Source organism: Hippopotamus amphibius, chromosome X, assembly GCF_030028045.1.
Source record: "Hippopotamus amphibius kiboko isolate mHipAmp2 chromosome X, mHipAmp2.hap2, whole genome shotgun sequence".
Classification (NCBI taxonomy): Eukaryota; Metazoa; Chordata; class Mammalia; order Artiodactyla; family Hippopotamidae; genus Hippopotamus; species Hippopotamus amphibius.
The window spans coordinates 25602905-25622234 of record NC_080203.1 but is presented as its reverse complement, the minus strand read 5'-3'; the positions used below and the strand labels follow the sequence as shown (position 1 = coordinate 25622234).

The 19330-nt window shown below is 37.4% G+C and overlaps 1 protein-coding gene across 1 annotated transcript; it reads left to right on the top strand.

Annotated features, from left to right (window-relative positions):
- The first annotated feature begins 16367 nt into the window (after nucleotides 1–16367).
- Nucleotides 16368–18214, top strand: PRR32 (proline rich 32). Its single transcript, XM_057718821.1, has 2 exons — nucleotides 16368–16511; nucleotides 17335–18214. The coding sequence occupies exons 1-2, from the start codon at nucleotides 16492–16494 to the stop codon at nucleotides 18209–18211; spliced, it is 897 nt and encodes a 298-aa protein (XP_057574804.1). The 5' UTR covers nucleotides 16368–16491; the 3' UTR covers nucleotides 18212–18214.
- The last annotated feature ends 1116 nt before the right edge of the window (nucleotides 18215–19330 follow it).

Sequence of the window (19330 nt, the reverse complement as noted above, 5' to 3'; positions counted from 1 at the left end):
TTACAAAAATATACCCACTGATGATTTGATGTTGAAATATCGATTGTGGTTGATTACAGAGAAGGAAGGGTAGCTCAACTTTGTTGAGAAGGAAACAAGTGTAGGAGAACGTAAAAAGCTTTATTAGAATAAAGTAATAAGAAATTAAGCATAATGAAATCCTTTCAAACAGATCAGTTTCGATTCTACCCCATTCTCATCAGTATAACTGAATGATCATTACCTCTCAGTCTAGAAAGTGATCTATATCCCCAATGAGAAACATTCAAAAAAGAAAAAAATGTCATTTTATAAGAAAACAAATTCTTCGTCTCCACTTTGTAAACTTTGTACCCTGTCAGACATCCTTATTTTGGTAGATAATTTTCTTTGATTTTTTAAAATCCATATTCTCTATCTTATAGAATTCATTTCTTTAGGATTGGGGACATATATGGATGTGGCAGTTGTATTACTTCTTCATGGGCCAAATGCTCTAAAATATTCTAAGGCGTCCTCCTCGTGATATCCACCTACAGTTGTTGACAGCAATCATTCCCTAATTTTCAATAATGAAAACAAATGCCACTCCCAAAGCTATATTATTAATCTGGGAAATTTCTTCCTAAATGATGTAACAAGTATGCTGAATAATTACTATTTACCAGGCACTGTGCTAGGTATTTTACATGCATTATTTTATTTAATTCTCACAACAGCCCAATAAGGTAGGCAATATTATTATCCTTATTTTATAGATGAAGAAGCTGAAGTTCAGTGAAGATAAATAACCTATTTAAAAGCACACAGGTAATTCCTGAGCTATTACTCTTAACCACTATGTTCAAACATGCTAAGTGAAAATTTCAGTAGCTTCCTACCTAGATAAGTTAGAACATTTCTACTTGTATCCTTAGCTAGCTAGAATATTAATTACAACTACTATTTCCCATAATTCTGGTTATTTACTTAGGTGTGTTCTTGTTTTCTACTTGCCTGCTTAAAAGAGGTAAGAATTGACAAATAGCAGTAAAAAGAGCTTTGCAAACACTAAATTTTATCTAGAATCACATCTAAAATTCACAATTAGTAAAACTGAACTTTATAGCATTAAGTGGAGTCCCATCATAAACAAAATGTCAATAGGTCAGAAATTGGAAAAAAAAACAAGTGGTTATAAATTACTTTCTCTATAGTCCTTGTCATCAATTTTGACCTTCTGGCAGTTGTCAGTTCTCCCTTTGTGATTCAGTGGCTTTTACAGAGCTGTTTTAAGTTTCAGAACAAAACAAAACATATAAACAACAGAATAAACATTTGTGGAGCTTGGTCTTTGACCAGACATTTATTTTTTATCTCCTCCAAAATTTTCAGAAGAATTAGACATTTGACATTTTCTCTTTGAGTAGAGGCTGAATTTCTCCCTGCTTCTTCTTACCATTTTCTCTCACTACCTTCTAGATCCTATCTGATCTTACACATACCAGAGAGCAAAAGATGGGTGCATATTTAGAACAGAAGGGTTAGAACAAAGCAAAAGCTTTACACTTAATATCACCTTCCATCTTCTTCCTTTTCTTCTTTCCTTCTCTGGCACTTGCACACAATGTAGTATGAGCTATTTAAAAAGTCGGTAGCACAATTTTCAAAACAATCTTCAATAGATGTGTGTGCAGGAGTGAGCAATTTCAGAGACTTTGGTTAAAAGTATGTTTTCAGCAAAAATGACAATAGAACTGTGTTCTCTGACTTGCAAACATGGGAGGTCTTTATCCCCACACTTTGCAATTCTCAAGAATGCAATTATAGCCCTAGTAATAGTATACCATGCATTATTTCACATTCCCTAAAGAAGAATTCTTAAGATACTTATTGTTTAGTTTAGTAATAACCTTGGCATAAGCTCCTTTAGTATGTTTAACTTTCTAGACACTAGATTTTTAGTTTTTGTTTCACATCACTGCTTCTGGGTTCTAAAATTTAGATAAAATATACACCTAACAACAAACCAACCAGTGGTGAGGTATTTAATCTATGTACCCTTTAAATATTTGACAGATATATGGAATATATTTATACTTATATTAATGCACATATTAAGCTCACAGGGATGACATATAATGGCACGCTTGCTTAATAAGTTCTCCTTGCTCCTTTACGTTTTGAAGATTCTATAGCATCAATTTTCCTTTTATTGCAATTTCCTGACTATTATGGTGATATATTCCAGTATGTTGTCAGGTAATTGCCATGCAATCATTTTATATTTAAACCACAATATATTCCCCCAAATCTTTAAGTTAATTTTGTACTGTAATTTTTTTTATAACAGAAAGTTGACTAGCATCATCTATGAATTCTCCTAAGCCATGGGGGAAAATAAGACTTTTCAGATGTAACACATCTTAGCTTGGGTTTGGAAGGTAGTTCAGAATATAAAATGTAGCTTCTGTTAGCAAATAATAGGGTGTGTGATATGATGAATACTGAGAACTTTATATTGGCGATTCCAAATCTGTTTCCTGTGAGTGATCCAATGTACAAGACTAAACAAATATAATTAGGTTTTGCTGTGTAAACTTATTATTTGTTTAAATGTTGTAATCCTCTTACTAAATATAATCTGAAATTTAATTTGGTGACAAGTAGTAAATATTGAAAAGCAGTGTGAGCTTTCATCAAATCTGTCTGGTATGCATCCCCCTTTCATAATTTTTATATTTACATAATTAAGACTTCTTTCCCCTACTGTTTCATCAAGTCCAGTGAAATCACAGTGAAAACTTCTTGGAAATACAAGGTGGAGATGTCAGAAGATCAAAATTCTTGTTATTTTAAGCTTATGGAAATCAAACAATTGTACGATATGATGCATAGTAGACATGCATAGAAATGGTGTTTTTTTTCAACTGGGTAGCCATGACCCTTGGGAAAGTCTTTCAGGAACCTACACAATAGAGCTGAAAGGACCCAAATATAGTAATGGAGGAGATTTTTGTCTCCAGTATAAAAATAAAGTCTGATGAATTTAGCAAAATCAGGAACTACTGCTTTTATTTACTCCTGATATAATAAAAAGGGTCATCATAAGGAGAATTTAAAGTGAATTGCAAGCCATTGTCAGCACTGAATAGAGAAAAGACATTGGTTCCTTTCCGGAGCCATTGGAAAATCTCCCAGTGGTCCTACAGAGCTCTGAGCACAAGCAATCCAGCAACTGGACATTCCATATGTAATGTTAGCTGAAGCTCCCTAGAGAGCGCTTGAGTCTCAGCACATAGCCTTCAGTCCAAAATAATCTGACCAGTTAAAAATACATAAAACAGAGTCAAAAATTTTTAAAAAGAAGAAGAAAGGAAAGAAAACAACCAAACAAAAAATATTCAGAGGTGTATAAAAATGAGGTGGCTACACAGAGTAAAAACAAAGGGAAAATATGATTTTGAAACCAGACACTGGTAACAATTTTGAATATGGCTTTAGTCAAAGGCCAAAGGTGAATAAAAGGTCTGTGACAATTATCTGAGTTAATTCCACTGGAAAAACAGTTCCTTCTTAATTTCTAAGACCCTGAGGCAAGGGTTTCAGCTAGTTTTAGCCTCGAATAGTCTGGATATTACTTTAGATCTCTAAGAAAATATTTTTTTGTTTTAAACTAGTTATTATTTAGTAAAAACACACATTGTAAAACTTCCCTAACATGGGAAAGGAAATAGCTATCCAAGTCCAGGAAGCACAGAGAGTCCCAAGCAGGAGAAACCCAAGAAGAAATATGCCAAGACATATAGTAGTCAAATTGACAAAAATTAAAGACAGAGAAATGTTATTAAAAGCAACAAGGGAAAAACGACAAATAACACACAAGGGAACTCCCATCAGGTTAACAGCGGATTTCTTAGCAAAAACTCTGCAAGCCAGAAGGGAGTTGCACAATATATTTTAAGTGATGAAAGGGAAGGACCTACAACCAAGAATACTCTACCCAACAAGGATCTCATTCAGATTCGATGGAGAAATCAAAAGCTTTACAGACAAGCAACAGCTAAGAGAATTCAGCACCACCAATCCAGCCCTACAACAAATGCTAAAGGAACTTCTCTAAGTGGGAAACATAAGAAAAGAAAAGGACCTACAAAAACAAACACAAAACAATTAAGAAAATGGTAATAGGAACACACATATCGATAATTACCTTGAATGTAAATGGACTAAATGCACCAACCAAAAGACACAGACTGGCTGAATGGATACAAAAACAAGACCCATATATATGCTGTCTACAAGAGACCCACTTCAGACATAGGGACACATACAGACGGAAAGTGAGGGGATGGAAAAAGATATTTCATGCAAATGAAAATCAAAAGAAAGCTGCAGTAGCAATAGTCATATCAGACAAATTAGACTTGAAAGTAAAGACTATTAAAAGAGACAAGGAAGGACACTACATAATGATCAAGGGATCCATTCAAGAAGAACAGATCACAATGGTAAATATCTATGCCCCGAATATAGGAGCACCTCAATACATAAGGCAAATGCTAACAGCTATAAAAGGGGACATCGACAGTAACACAATAATAGTGGGAGACTTGAACACCCCACTTACATCAATGGACAGATCATCCAAACAGAAAATAAATAAAGACACACAAGCTTTAAATGATACATTAGACCATCTCGACTTAATTGATATTTATAGGACATTCCATCCAAAAACGACAGACTACACTTTCTTCTTAAGTGCACACGGAACATTTTCCAGGATAGATCACATCTTGGGTCACAAATCAAACCTCAGCAAATTCAAGAAAATTGAAATCATATCAACCATCTTCTCAGACCACAACGCCATGAGACTAGATATCAATTACAGGAAAAAAACTGCAAAAAGTACAAACACATGGAGGCTAAACAATTCACTCTTAAACAACCAAGAAATCACTAAAGAAATCAAAGAGGAAATCAAAAAATATCTAGAAACAAACGACAACGAAAACACAACAACCCAAAACCTATGGGACGCAGCAAAAGCAGTTCTAAGAGGGAAGTTTATAGCAATACAGTCCTACCTTAAGAAACAAGAAAATGATCGAATAAACAACCTAACCTTACACCTAAAACAACTAGAGAAAGAAGAACAAAGAAACCCCAAAGGGAGCAGAAGGAAAGAAATCATAAAGATCAGAGCAGAAATAAATGAAAAAGAAAGGAAGGAAACCATAGCAAAAATAAATAAAACTAAAAGCTGGTTCTTTGAGAAGGTTAACAAAATTGATAAACCATTAGCCAGACTCATCAAGAAAAAAAGGGAGAAGATGCAAATCAACAGAATTAGAAATGAAAAAGGAGAAGTAACAACGGACACCTCAGAAATACAAAAGATCATGAGGGACTACTACAAGCAGCTATATGCCAATCAATTGGATAATCTGGAAGAAATGGATACATTCTTAGAAAAATACAATCTTCCAAGACTGAACCAGGAAGAAATAGAAACCATGAACAGACCAATCACAAGTACGGAAATTGAGGCAGTGATAAAAAATCTCCCAACACACAAAAGCCCAGGACCAGATGGGTTCATGGGTGAATTCTATCAAACATTTCGAGAAGAGCTAACACCTATCCTTCTCAAACTCTTCCAAAATATTGCAGAAGGCAGAACACTCCCAAACTCATTCTACGAGGCCACCATCACCCTGATACCAAAACCAGGCAAAGATGTCACAAAAAAAGAAAACTACAGACCAATATCCCTGATGAATATAGATGCAAAAATCCTCAACAAAATACTAGCTAACAGACTCCAACAGCACATTAAAAAAATCATCCACCATGATCACGTGGGGTTTATCCCTGGAATGCAAGGATTCTTCAATATATGCAAATCAATCAACGTGATACATCATATCAACAAATTGAAGGATAAAAACCATATGATCATTTCAATAGATGCAGAAAAAGCTTTGACAAAGTTCAACATCCATTTATGATAAAAGCTCTCCAGAAAATGAGCATAGAAGGAAATTACCTCAACATAATAAAAACCATATATGACAAACCAAAAGCCGACATCGATCTCAATGGGGAAAAACTGAAAGAATTCCCTCTAAGAACAGGAACAAGACAAGGGTGTCCACTCTCACCATTATTATTCAACATAGTTTTGGAAGTGTTAGCCACAGCAATCAGAGAAGAAAAAGAAATAAAAGGAATCCAAATTGGAAAAGAAGAAGTAAAATTGTCACTCTTTGCAGATGACATGATATTATACATAGAAAACCCCAAAGACTCTACCAGAAAACTGCTAGCACTGATTGAGGAATTTGGTAAAGTAGCAGGATACAAAATTAATGCACAGAAATCTCTTGCATTCCTATACACTAACAATGGAAGAGCAGAAAGAGAAATTAAGAAAACTCTCCCATTCACCATTGCAAGAAAAAGAATAAAATACCTAGGAATAAACCTGCCTAAGGAGGCAAAAGATCTGTATGCAGAAAACTTTAAGACATTGATGAAAGAAATCAAAGACGACACAAACAGATGGAGGGACATACCATGTTCCTGGATTGGAAGAATCAACATCGTGAAAATGACTGTACTACCCAAAGCAATTTACAGATTCAATGCAATCCCGATCAAATTACCAATGGCATTTTTCACAGAACTAGAGCAAGAAATCTTACGATTTGTATGGAAACGCAAAATACCCCGAATAGCCAAAGCAATCTTGAGAAGGAAAAATGGAGTTGGTGGAATCAGGCTTCCTGACTTCAAACTATACTACAAGGCCATAGTGATCAAGACAGTATGGTACTGGCACAAAAACAGAAAGGAAGATCAATGGAATAGAATAGAGAACTCAAAGGTAAGCCCAAACACATATGGGCACCTTATCTTTGACAAAGAAGGCAAGAATATACAATGGAAAAAAGACAGCCTCTTCAGTAAGTGGTGCTGGGAAAATTGGACAGCTACATGTAAAAGAATGAACTTAGAACACTTGCTAACACCATACACAAAAATAAACTCCAAATGGATTAAAGACCTACATGTAAGGCCAGACACTATCAAACTCCTAGAGGAAAACATAGGCAGAAGACTCTATGACTTCCATCAAAGCAAGATCCTTTTTGACCCACCTCCTAGAATCATGGAAATAAAATCAAGAATAAACAAATGGGACCTCATGAAACTTAAAAGCTTTTGCACAGTGAAAGAAACCATAAACAAGACTAAAAGGCAACCCTCAGAATGGGAAAAAATAATTACCTATGAAACAACGGACAAAGGATTAACCTCCAAAATATACAAGCAGCTCATGCAGCTTCATACCAAAAAAGCAAATAACCCAATCCACAAATGGGCAGAAGACCTAAACAGACATTTCTCCAAAGAAGACATACAGATGGCCAACACACACATGAAAAGATGCTCCACATCACTAATCATCAGAGAAATGCAAGTCAAAGCCACAATGAGGTATCACCTCACACCAATCAGAATGGCCATCATCACAAAATCTGGAAACCACAAATGTTGGAGAGGGTGTGGAGAAAAGGGAACTCTCCTGCATTGTTGGTGGGACTGTAAGTTGGCACAGCCACTATGGAAAGCAATTTGGAGGTTCCTTAAAAAACTGCAAATAAAACTACCATATGATCCAGTAATCCCACTCCTGGGCATATACCCAAAGTAAACCATAATCCCAAAAGAAACATGTACCATAATGTTTATTGCAGCACTATTTACAATAGCCAGGACATGGAAGCAACCTAAATGCCCATCAACAAATGAATGGATACAGAAGATGTGGCATATATATACCATGGAATATTACTCAGCTATAAAAAGGGATGAGATGGAGCTATATGTAATGAGGTGGATAGAACTACAGTCTGTCATACATAGTGAAGTAAGTCAGAAAGAGAGGGACAAATATTGTATGCTAACTCACATATACGGAATCTAAAAATGGTACTGATGAACTCAGAGACAAGAACAAGGTCGCAGATACAGAGAATGGACAGGAGAACTCGAGGTTTGGGAGGGGCCAGGGGTGAAGGGGAAGCTGAGACGAAGCAAGAGAGTAGCACAGACATGTATATACTACCAACTGTAAAATAGATAGTCAGTGGGAAGTTGTTGTATAACAAAGGGAGTCCAACTCGAGGATGGAAGATGCCTTAGAGGACTGGGGCAGGGAGGGTGGGGGGGACTCGAAGGGGGGGGAGTCAAGGAAGGGAGGGAATACAGGCATATATGTATAAAAACAGTTGATTGAACTTGTTGTACCCCCCCCAAAATAATAAATAAATAAATAAAATTAATAATAAAAAAAAAGAAAATGGTAATAGGAACATACATATCGATAATTACCTTGAATGTAAATGGACTAAATGCACCAACCAAAAGACACAGACTGGCTGAATGGATACAAAAACAAGACCCATATATATGCCGTGTACAAGAGACCCACTTCAGACCTAGGGACACATACAGACGGAAAGTGAGGGGATGGAAAAAGATATTTCATGCAAATGAAAATCAAAAGAAAACTGCAGTAGCAATAGTCATATCAGATGACATAGACTTTAAAATAAAAAATGTTACAAGAGACAAGATAGGACATTACATAAAGATCAAGAGATCCATCCAAGAAGAGGAGATAACAATTATAAATATATATGCACCCAATACAGGAGCACCTCAATACATAAGGCAAATGCTAACAACTATGAAAGAGGAAATGCAAGGCAGAAATAGAGACACAGATGTAGAGAACAAACACATGGCCACCAAGTGGGGAAAGTGGGGAGGGTTGGGGAGGGATGAATTGGGAGATTGGGATACCAAATTGTATGCTCTAAATATATACTGTTTATTGTATGTTAACTGTATCTCAATAAAAGTTCTTAAAAAACACGTAAAAAAATCAAGCAACATAGGAAGATAAAGGATGAAAATTAAAATCCCTTGACATTCTGACTGTAGTAGGTTTTAGGAATGGATTTAATTTGAGAGCATTTTTTTTTTCCTATTCAAGTCTCATTCATCCTTCAAAGTAGAGCTGTGGTTCTACCTCTTCAGAGAAACCCTCTGTGATTAGATTGCTTCTCACCCATCTTTGCTTTTGATTAATTTCTAAAAAAATTAATGGAAACATTCTACATAGACATTCACTTGATACAATTTATTTTTATTTTCCCTAAATGAATGTAAGCTGCTCAAGTTAGAACATATTTTTACCTTATTTACAGTAGCTTATATGTGGTAGTAATAATACTGCAGGCATTCAATAAGCCAAGAATTTTTTACTTGTATTATACTACTCAATTCTATCTTGAGAACTTTTAAGAAGGGGCAAAAAAATAGGAATCTGAATATTTTAATCAGGTTTGAGACTTCCTTGAGATTTGGTAGCAACTTCATCAATTGACATTAAATGATGCACATTTTAAAGCTGTTTGGTTAAATAGGACAGAAGTCTTAAAACTTTTTGGTCTAGGACCACTTTACACTCTTAAAAAATATTCAGGACTCCAAAGAGTTTTTGTTTTGGTGGGTTATATCTATCAATAATTACCATATTAGAAATTAAAACTGAAAAAGTTTTAAAACAAAATATAGAAGCACATATTTCATTAATCTCAAAGTATTGACATCATATACCATGCAGCCTCTGGAAAACTCCACTGTATACTCGTGAGAGAATGAGAGTGAAAAAAGTAAATAATGTCTTCATATAATGATGAAAATATTTTGTGGACTCCTGGAAAGGATCTTGGGGACCCCAGTTTTCCCCGGACCACACTTTCAGAATTGCTGCTCTAGATGAACTAAACTCAACACATCTGTTCAAAACTAATCATGATATTTAGAGGTTTATGAAACAAAAAGGAACTGAAGTCATGGGATATGGTCAAAAGGGTTTTATATTCTAGTGCTCCTATAGTCTGTTGGTTAGACCTAGAGGATAAGAGTATCCATTTGAAGGCCAGATTCATCCTTAAAAAGCTAGGCTTCAAGGCTAAAAGACCATCTAGTCAGTATTTCCCTATTGTGATCCAAAGACTCCCACATCAGAATCATTAAGGATTTACACTGTAGATAACTGGACCTCACTCCAGATCAACTAAATCAGAATCTTAGAGGTGGAGCCTGTGAACCTGCTATTTTAATAAGATCCTTAGGTGAATCTCTTGCTCAATAAAATTAAGGAACCACAGACATAAATAAGTGCATAGGTCACCTGAAACATGCAATAGCCCATACCTCCCCTTGCTCTGGTTTGGCCGTATGCAGAATGACCCAGTGCCTCTGGAAGCGTTCATCACTTTGATTCAGATACTGCTATAGAGCGGTTGAAACTTTAATGCCTGAGTGAGATTCCTCCATTATCTTCTAGTAATCTTAGAAGAGACATTTTACCATTGCCTGGCCCTCCAGAGCCTGATCTTTTCTTTTGATGAACACTTCCCCTAAATAAACACACATATCAATTCATTTCTCTAAAGGCTGGAAATGGAGGATCTGAACTACTTCAAAACTAAAGGCAAATAGATGACTCCAGGGCACTTGTGATTATCCAAGACTTTTGAACACACACTTATGTCAGCAACATAGGCATACAGCATAATTCAGACAAGAATTAAGAATGGTATCTTGGGATGGACTTCATTATTATTTTGATTTTGAGTTTCATCAGCAAATTTTCCTGCACACTGAATTATAGTCAGTCTATGAAAATGTTACATTTTCTCCAGCAAGCTCTTTATTTGACCACTTGAGAGGAGTGTTTGTGTGGCGGTAGAGGTGGTGGGGAGGGGGGCGGGGGGGCAACTACTAGAGCGGGGAAAAAGCTAATTTTTTCTCTAAAGTAGCCAATCGTTCAGAGAATCAATCAATCAAATCTGCACTATCAGGAAACCAAGCAATCTTCTTTTTTTTTTTTTTAAGGCTTTTCATTCTAATCATCACAAGGGCTTTCAGTGATTCCTGCTGTGCAACACAAGATTCTGAAGTCCAATTAAATATACAGTCAAATACAAAAATGCAGACTCTTTATTCTAACACAGCTACTGCATTAAATACAACAATGGGTGGGATTTATGTAGCATCAATTGAAAAGTTTAAAGCATTTTACACCATGGGGTTTTTTTAATATTGTGCTTAATCCTCCCTACCTCAATGATTCAGGAAATGAAAAACGGCCTTACAGGTAGGGAAAATAGGTGGCTACCTACACAGTGATATTTAAAATGTGCCCCAAAGTCTTCTTGCCCCTGAAATATCACCCATGGTTATGTTAGCCCAACATATGTAAAGTGATTTACAGATTGCAAGACGATTTCATATAATTATCATATTTAATTTTTTCAACAGCCTTGAAATAAGTAAGAGGTACCATCATCCCCATTTTACATATAAGAAAACTGAGTCAAATAGGCACAAGGAAAGGGATTATATTTTAATCACCTAGTTTGTACGTCACTTTTCACACATGCTTTAATATAATTCTCTCTATAATTCCATTTTACAAATGAAGAGAATGAGTTTCAGAGAAGTTAAGCAACCTGCTCAAGGTCACAAAGCCCGTAAGTAGTAAAGCTGAGATTCGAACCCAAGTCTGGTTCCTCTGATTCTAGAACCAAAGCCCTTCACAAGTTGGAACATATGATTCATTTTTAATAAATCTTGATAAAATGTTTTCAGCATGAATTTATATTGCCTTAATTATAAGCAAGAAGAAACTAATCTAAAATTTTTTGTGTTTTAAACCAAGTGCTCAAAAAATTAAGTATTCCTTCAATTCCTTTGCATGTGTGAGTGTGTATAATTATTATAAATTTATGGTCTAATGAGTAACTGTAAAACAACTTTTTTCATTAACTTTCCTCATTTTACTTATTAGTCCATGTTTATATCTTAATTTATAATATATACCAATGTGAACATAAAATATATTAATTTTGTTTTATTTTTTAATTAATATATTTTCTTAATTCAGAAAAGTATTCTCCAGAGTTACCATTAATACCTCACTTGGAAAACTCAACTCTCCTCACCCTAACTCCCACCCCTAGTCCACCCAACACACACACACACACACACACACACACAATTAACTCTATGTTCTCCCACTTGCTCCAATACTGAAAGCTGGATGAGCTAACCATGATTATAAGCTCAGTCTTACCTTAGTGCCATAGACATAGTATGAGCAACCCTATATATCTGCCATTCAAGAACTCAAAATCAATTTAATTTTATTACCGGCCATACTGAGCACATATTAAAATTAATTCACTAGTAATGGTCACTCAGTGCTCTCCTATGGCTAAGTCCTTTTCTCTGTCACCAACCCCAGTCGCTCCATGAGAGGATTTTCAGTCCTCATCTTCTTGCTGGACTGCCACCAAATGCCTAATCTTCAATCACTTGCTGCATTCCTGCATGGGCAGGCTTTCTGCGATGTATTGCAGTTTGGATGATTTCTTCATTGCAAAACTATATTAGGATGAGTGTCAGTGAGTACATGCATTAAATAAACTAAACTCGGATCCGGTACACATGTTTTATCTGAGCCACCTATGCAATTCACCTAGAACTATAGTCAGGAAGACACATAGTTGAATGGAAGAAATACAGTCTCTGGTGTCAGACTGTCTGTGTCTCAATATTGTCTGCAGTTTACTAGCTGTAGGACTTGGAAAAAACTACTTGAACTTCTCCAACTGTCTTTATCCTCATCTGCAAAATAGACATAATAATACTCCTTAAAATACCTTAAAAGTTTGCTGTGAATATTAAATGAGACAAAATATAATTAAATATCTCACACAGAGTAAGTAGTAAAAAAAAATCTCAGTTTCCTTTTCCTCTTTCCTCATCTGGCTTGCCCCACTGTTACTTAATTTCTGGTTCTGCCTCTCAGGAGATCAAGAAAAATTAGAGTGATCTGTTGAAGGATTTTCTGATAGCTTCTGATTTCTACAAGAAAATAACCTGTTTTGGAGTCATTGCTATAAATTACCTGCTTCACCTGTTTTAAAACAATTATTTCAAAGTCTAGAGCAAAGAACTTGAGGAAAGCAATAATAGTCAATTGATCTTCATACAAATAGGTCCAACAGTCAGGCATGTGTTAGTTGCTTTTGCCAGTATAGGTAGTGAAATAATCACACTCTCACCTGTTCACCCTTGTCACTTACCACACGGAGTTTGCAGGACAGCTGATGGCAGAGAGGACAGGAGTACTGCCTATAGTTGTGCAACTGAATTATTCTGTCTGGCCCATTCTGGGGTAGTGCCATGCCTTCATTAATCTCATGCTTCTTAATACACTGAATTAAATAGCAACAGACCCCTAAAAATATCCGGTCTATCTTCTAGAAGTACTTTTAGACATCCTAAACTGAGAGCTTTCTACAGGCATGGCTCCATTACATTTTGAAAGGGAGTTAATGGATGAGATCTTTTGACAACTGTCTCCCCAGAGATCAGCATGACAATCTCTTCATCACCTCCTTATTAGCCTGATGGAAAGAGAGAAAATCATCCTTATGTCTCTCTCCTGGATTCTTTTTCTAGCAAAAGAGAAAGAATGCATTTTAAATGATACTTTGCCTGTACTTATGCATCTGCAAAATTTCTTTGAAAAAAAAAAACCAACAACATCATTTTGGCAGTACAACCACATTTTTAATGACCTCATAATTGCTGGGCAAAAGTAAATATATCCTTGTATGGTTCTCACTTAGCATTTCAATAAAGTCCTCAAAACCTTTTGAGAGATATGTGAGTAATATATGGAGCTGTGTCATGAAATCAGAGGCCATGGGTAATGAAAGGCATTTATAGCTTAACTACTTTCACAACTACGCTACTTTTTGGCAAATCCTCAACTTCCATTACCCATTTTTCCCTCCCCAAAACAGTTCCTGAAAGAAACAAAAAAAAAGTATACATTTTATTACTTCATTTTCAGAGCTCAGTGGATAATTGAAATAGCCTAACAGCTTTGTGTCAAAAAGTAGGTTTTGAGATGATTCTAGTTTTACCTTTAACTATAAAATCTGAGTGCCTTCAAATATTCCCTGCTGGGTACAACTTTACTAATTATTTGGCTGATCTTACTATCTCTGGAGGGTCCAATTGGCTCTGTATACTTCTATTTCTGCCAAATATGAGCCCAGTTTGGATTAAAAATCTGAACTAAAAAATTCCAAATTTTTTCCTTTCATTCCTACTCCTACCTCCATATGAAGGATGGAATAGCGTACCCATCCTTCATAACACAACTCAAGCCCCAGCCCCACATGAAATATTTCAAGACTACTTTCATCTAAAATTATAGCTTCTTCTTCTGAATTTCCATTGTGGAAAATAGCTAATAGTCTGTGTCTATTCTTTTTTATTGCATTCTTCTTTTATAGATGTTTTTCTCTCTCTCCAGAAAGTCCGAATATTTCTTGAAGTCACTACCAATTGCATATTTAACTTTTGTGGTATAATCCACACTAAACCAAATAGTGAATGCATGCATTGGATATTCAATAAACATTCATTGCACAAAAGCAAATAAATTGCAAGGCAAAATCTGAGCTAGAATCCCTAAATTTATAATACCTATTATGGTTTTGCGAAATTCTAAGGTGCCATTGGCTTTGTCAGTATGCCCAGCTATTTGGTGTCTATATTACATTTCACTCTCATGTAATCCAATTAAGGTGATACTTTACTAAATAGGCATTTCTAGGTAAAAACAGCCAATGATTGCAATAGTTTGATAGTCATAAAAGGGTTTCTTGGGGATTTCTTGCCATTATTCAGGAAAAAAATGCAAGCTCTCAAATATAAACTATGTAAATATGATTTACCAAATATTAGCATGCATTAACCCAAGTTTCATTATTCCCTCTGATATGGCAAGTGTTGAAGGGGCTTTAACGCTCTACCACAATTATATTGCTAATAATGTTTTCTTTTACATAAGGACAAGGAAATAATAAACTAAAGAAAAATAGAAACTGAAGCTGGGGAATCAAGATATTTCTTAACAGTGGACCATGCTAGCAAGTGAACAGATTCCTCTGGGAGAAGTTTTGGAAACATGCCACTTTCATCTTTCAATGAGAAAAAGAAAACTGTGTAGTGTATAGACAGGGACAAGGCACCCTGGCAGGAAGGTGTGGACTTAGAGATGCAAAAGGTCATTTCTATTATGAGTTTGTTGCTTCGCAGCAGTGACCATTCCTTAGTTCCTGCCCACTGCACACATACACATGCAGGCACACACACATTCCACATACAAATTGAAATATATGTATATATAGCTGTTGAAATGTTGAAATGTAACAGCATATACAGCATATTCTGATATTGAGAATAAAGAAAGTTATTTTAAGGTCTTTGAAGTCTAGTCTGAACAGCACAAATCTTAGGTGAATTTAAGGAAGTTGGCTAAGTTTTTTGCTTTATCTTAGAGCAAGAGTAGTACTCTTAGATGAGGGGATGGCCATCGTAATTTCAGAGCAGGTAATCTGTAGATCATTGGCAGAAAATGAAAGCTGAGGGAGGATATTGCTTAAGGTAGGGAGGGAGATGAAATTTAGGCTGGAAGAACAGAAAGGGTCTTATGCAAAAGAGTTCCAAGGCAAAATCTGAACAAATATTTGTAAATTTATGTTGTCTGCTATGCCTTTTATTTCCCCTCTCACTTGCAGAGAAGTTTCCAGAGCTCTATTCCAGGAAATATGTGTACACACACACACACACACACACACGCACACACCATACTGAGCCAATAAACTAGAAGGTAGGATGAAGGGAAGAACTGCAAATTGAGGGGCTAAAAAGTAAAAGCCAATAGGATTCTTAGAGGGATTTTTTATAGTGCTATTCTTGTTTCATCTTCCCAAGTGCAACTCAGATTGCAAAGCAATTTAACCCCCCAAACTCTGTTCTCCACCAGGTTAATAGTATGAACCCCCTAAACTGGAAATTTAAATTACAAGATTAGGCGTGGTACTCTGTCCAATGTTTGTAAGTCCAACCTGGAAGAGGAGATTTGACAACTACCTTTTCTAAATAAAACTTCAGAAATAACTCTTTAACAAAAGACCATGCCACCATGATTCTTCTAAAATCATCTTGAAATGATTTGTCTTTCCAACCGGGCTGCAACAGGGTTAGAGTAACAAATGCCTTTAAATTCATCTACTACTGTGCAAAAAGGAATCATACATTTAGCTTCAGAGGAGTGTCACAGATTTCTTCCCTCCTCCTCCTGGCTCCTTTTCTCCCGCCCTTCCCTAGCAACTGGTAACCTCAGAAAGAGGACTCCAAATCTAGAAAGAAGCAGTTGGTCCCTGGCTTCATTCGACCTGCCAAGCTGCTCTAAGGAAGAAGCACCAGTCATTTCTCCAGACTGAGTTGTCCTGCGTGGGCGTTCAGCTGGTTTTTTCCATCACTTCAAGAAGGCTTTGCTGATCAAATTTCTCCATGGCTTGTATTGAAAATGTGTAAGTACAAAAGTGAGTACAACTGCTTAATTTGAAGGCAAAAGGCATTTTGAATTGTTTTCCTGTGTAAGTGCGACACAGACGACAGGGATGAGTGGGTTGCCGGGGATGTGGAAGGGGATCATGGACAAAAGCGTGAAGGATTTAAATTCAGGTACTAAGAATACCGGGGTTTTAAATGTAATTTTGAAACAAAAGTTGCAAATCCTTAGTCTAATTGTGGGGTTTAAATATAAGGAAATTCTTACTCTAGGGTGTGATATGGATTGAATGAAAGAAAATTTTAACAAAAGTTGGTGCAAATGGTGAATGATGCTTCATGAAAGAGAAACAAACTGGCGTGTTTGTTAACATAGCTAACCTTTCTTCAGCTTGTGTGGAGAAAAAAAAAAATGTTTTCCCTCCTAAGACTTTCCAGAGCACTCCTGCCGGAATCTGGATGATGGGTTTAGTGGATCGTAGATCCTACTGGGACTGAAAGAGCTGGTGTTTCCTCTGTGTATCTGGCATGCCTGCGCACTGCAGTCTTTAAGGAAGCTTAGTCTTCTAGGCTGCCTTGTTGCCTTGAGGAGATGGGAATGTGGGGAACGGGGCGGAGCCACAGGTCAGCCCTAAAGGGAAACCACAAAACCTGATGCTAAAGAGGCCGCCTGATGAAGGGCAAGTGAATCAAAGAATTGTTTGCTGACTACACCTGGGAGAAGAAAGGGCTCTCCCTTTTCCCACGGTGTATTCCAGCGAATTCTATTAATCATATATTTCAGATATTTTCTGCTCATCGCATTTTCATTTTTATTAACTTATTTATTTCTGTTTTGGCCAGCCTTGGAGGGCACGCCGGTTCACCCACAGCAGTAGCTGCAGATGCACACGGGAACCGGGAGCCGCGCCGCGCCATGCCCCTCCAGTGTCCGAGTTCCATGCAGAAGGATGATGCGGAGTCCCAGGGCCACCCTCGCGTCCCTCTGAGACCTCCCTTCAATGTACTGACCGATCTGGCAAGAGAGCAACTGGAGCGCCCCTCAGAGAGAACAGGATCCTGCATTCCTGTGGATGGTTTGAGAACTCTCAAACCCCCGTATGGGCCACCACCTGCTGTTGCGGAAGAGTCCCTAGCAACAGCAGAAGTAAATAGCTCTGAGGGGCTGGTAGGCCGGAGGCTGAGGGGACAGGATTCTATTAATGTGTCCCGGGAATTCTCTGGCGGCCCTCCCGCACTGATGGTGGGAGGGACAAGGGTCAGCAATGGGGGCACTGAGAGAGGTGGCAGTAATGCAAGGTTATATATGACTTTGCCACGGGGTCAAGGATTCTTTCCATCCAGGGGCCCTCAAGTAAGAGTTCCGCCACATATCCCCACCCTTAGATCGGGGATAATGATGGAGGTGCCTCCAGGAAGTACGAGAGGGACTGGCAAGGAAAGGTTGGCTCGTGTTTCTTTTCCACTGGGAGGCCCACAGCAGCCCGTGGAGACCTGGCCAAGGCCTATGGCCTTGTCGTCCAGCACTGCAAGTTTACCCTCTTGCACGACTGCTCATTGCTTCATTCCTCCTCGACCTCCGAGTTTCAATCCATTTCTCGCTATGCCTATCGCTTTTGCTCCTCCCCCTATATTTGGTCCTCCACTACCTTCCTATTTTGCCAATTTCCCTTCCTGGGGAATGCCGGCTCCTGCATCCTCAAACAGAGAGAACAACTGATGGTTAAAAAAAAAAAAAAAAAAAAAAAAAAGGAGGGAAAAAAACACGGTTGGGAAAAGAGGTGAAAGTTACTCATTTATGTTTTTATATTTGAAACCCCTTACCCTCTTACAGCCTGTTTAACACTAATGTGCCTTACATACTTGGAAAATCAATAAAGATTCTAAACTTTGAAATAATGTGAGTTATTTTTTTAAAATGCCACTCTGGGAGCCGAAGCCTTGGGTTTTGTTTTCTACTTTTAAGGAAATGAAAGTAATGTGCCAGTGTTTTCTAAGTAGCTTAGTTGAATCCCTACCACTGGCTAGCAGCTGTGACTGTGGGGAGGGGGCATTGGCTTCTTGTTAGACTTGGAGAGTCTAGGCTGGGGAATTCCTACGTACCTAAGGTTATGGGGGTTGCTCAGTGCAGGATGGATGAATGAAGATAAGGTCCAGAAAGTAGACCCAAGTCCAGACAATAGAGGGAAAAGGCCCAAACACTAAAAGTATCCAGATGAGACTGAGGTAGGAGTAACAGAGCCAACATTTCACAGCCAGATAGAGGCAGAACCAGGCTGAAAAGTCAGGAAAGAAAAGGGGCAGGGAGGATGGGAGAGTTTTACACCATTGCTTCAAACATAGACTAGTGTTTGTCTCTCAGCATTTCACCATTGATAAGTACATGGTATAGATAGGGCTGGCTTAATAGAAGTCCCGGGACAAGATGGAACCAGGCTGAACCCTTCACCTGTTCTCTGAACAAACGGTATTGTATACTCAGAACTTTTAAAGGCAAATGAAAACATTTCACTCCTGCGAAATTATTTTCTCTGACACTGCTATGTTTGTACTCTTCATAAGTGCTACAGCACCCCATTATCATGATGGCTCTCAGAGGCTATCAAAAGTCCACATGGGAGCTTTTTCAAATTCAAGTGACAAACATACGGGTACAGCATGCAAGGTGGTAGGATGGCCATTCTGACCACTATACAACTTCATTCACACAGTGGCCCTAAAATACATTGACACTGTCTGTGCAGAACCACTAAATTAGTAATATCTCTAGAGGATGATTCTTCCAATGAGCATTCTTCATGCACAGAGCTGATGATGTAGGTGATGTAAGGAGTCAGTT

Coding starts and splice junctions, on each gene's coding strand:
- PRR32 (XM_057718821.1), top strand. CDS start 16,492: ATGGCTTGTATTGAAAATGT. Junction 16,512..17,334: donor ATGGCTTGTATTGAAAATGT/GTAAGTACAAAA, acceptor TGTTTTGGCCAG/CCTTGGAGGGCACGCCGGTT.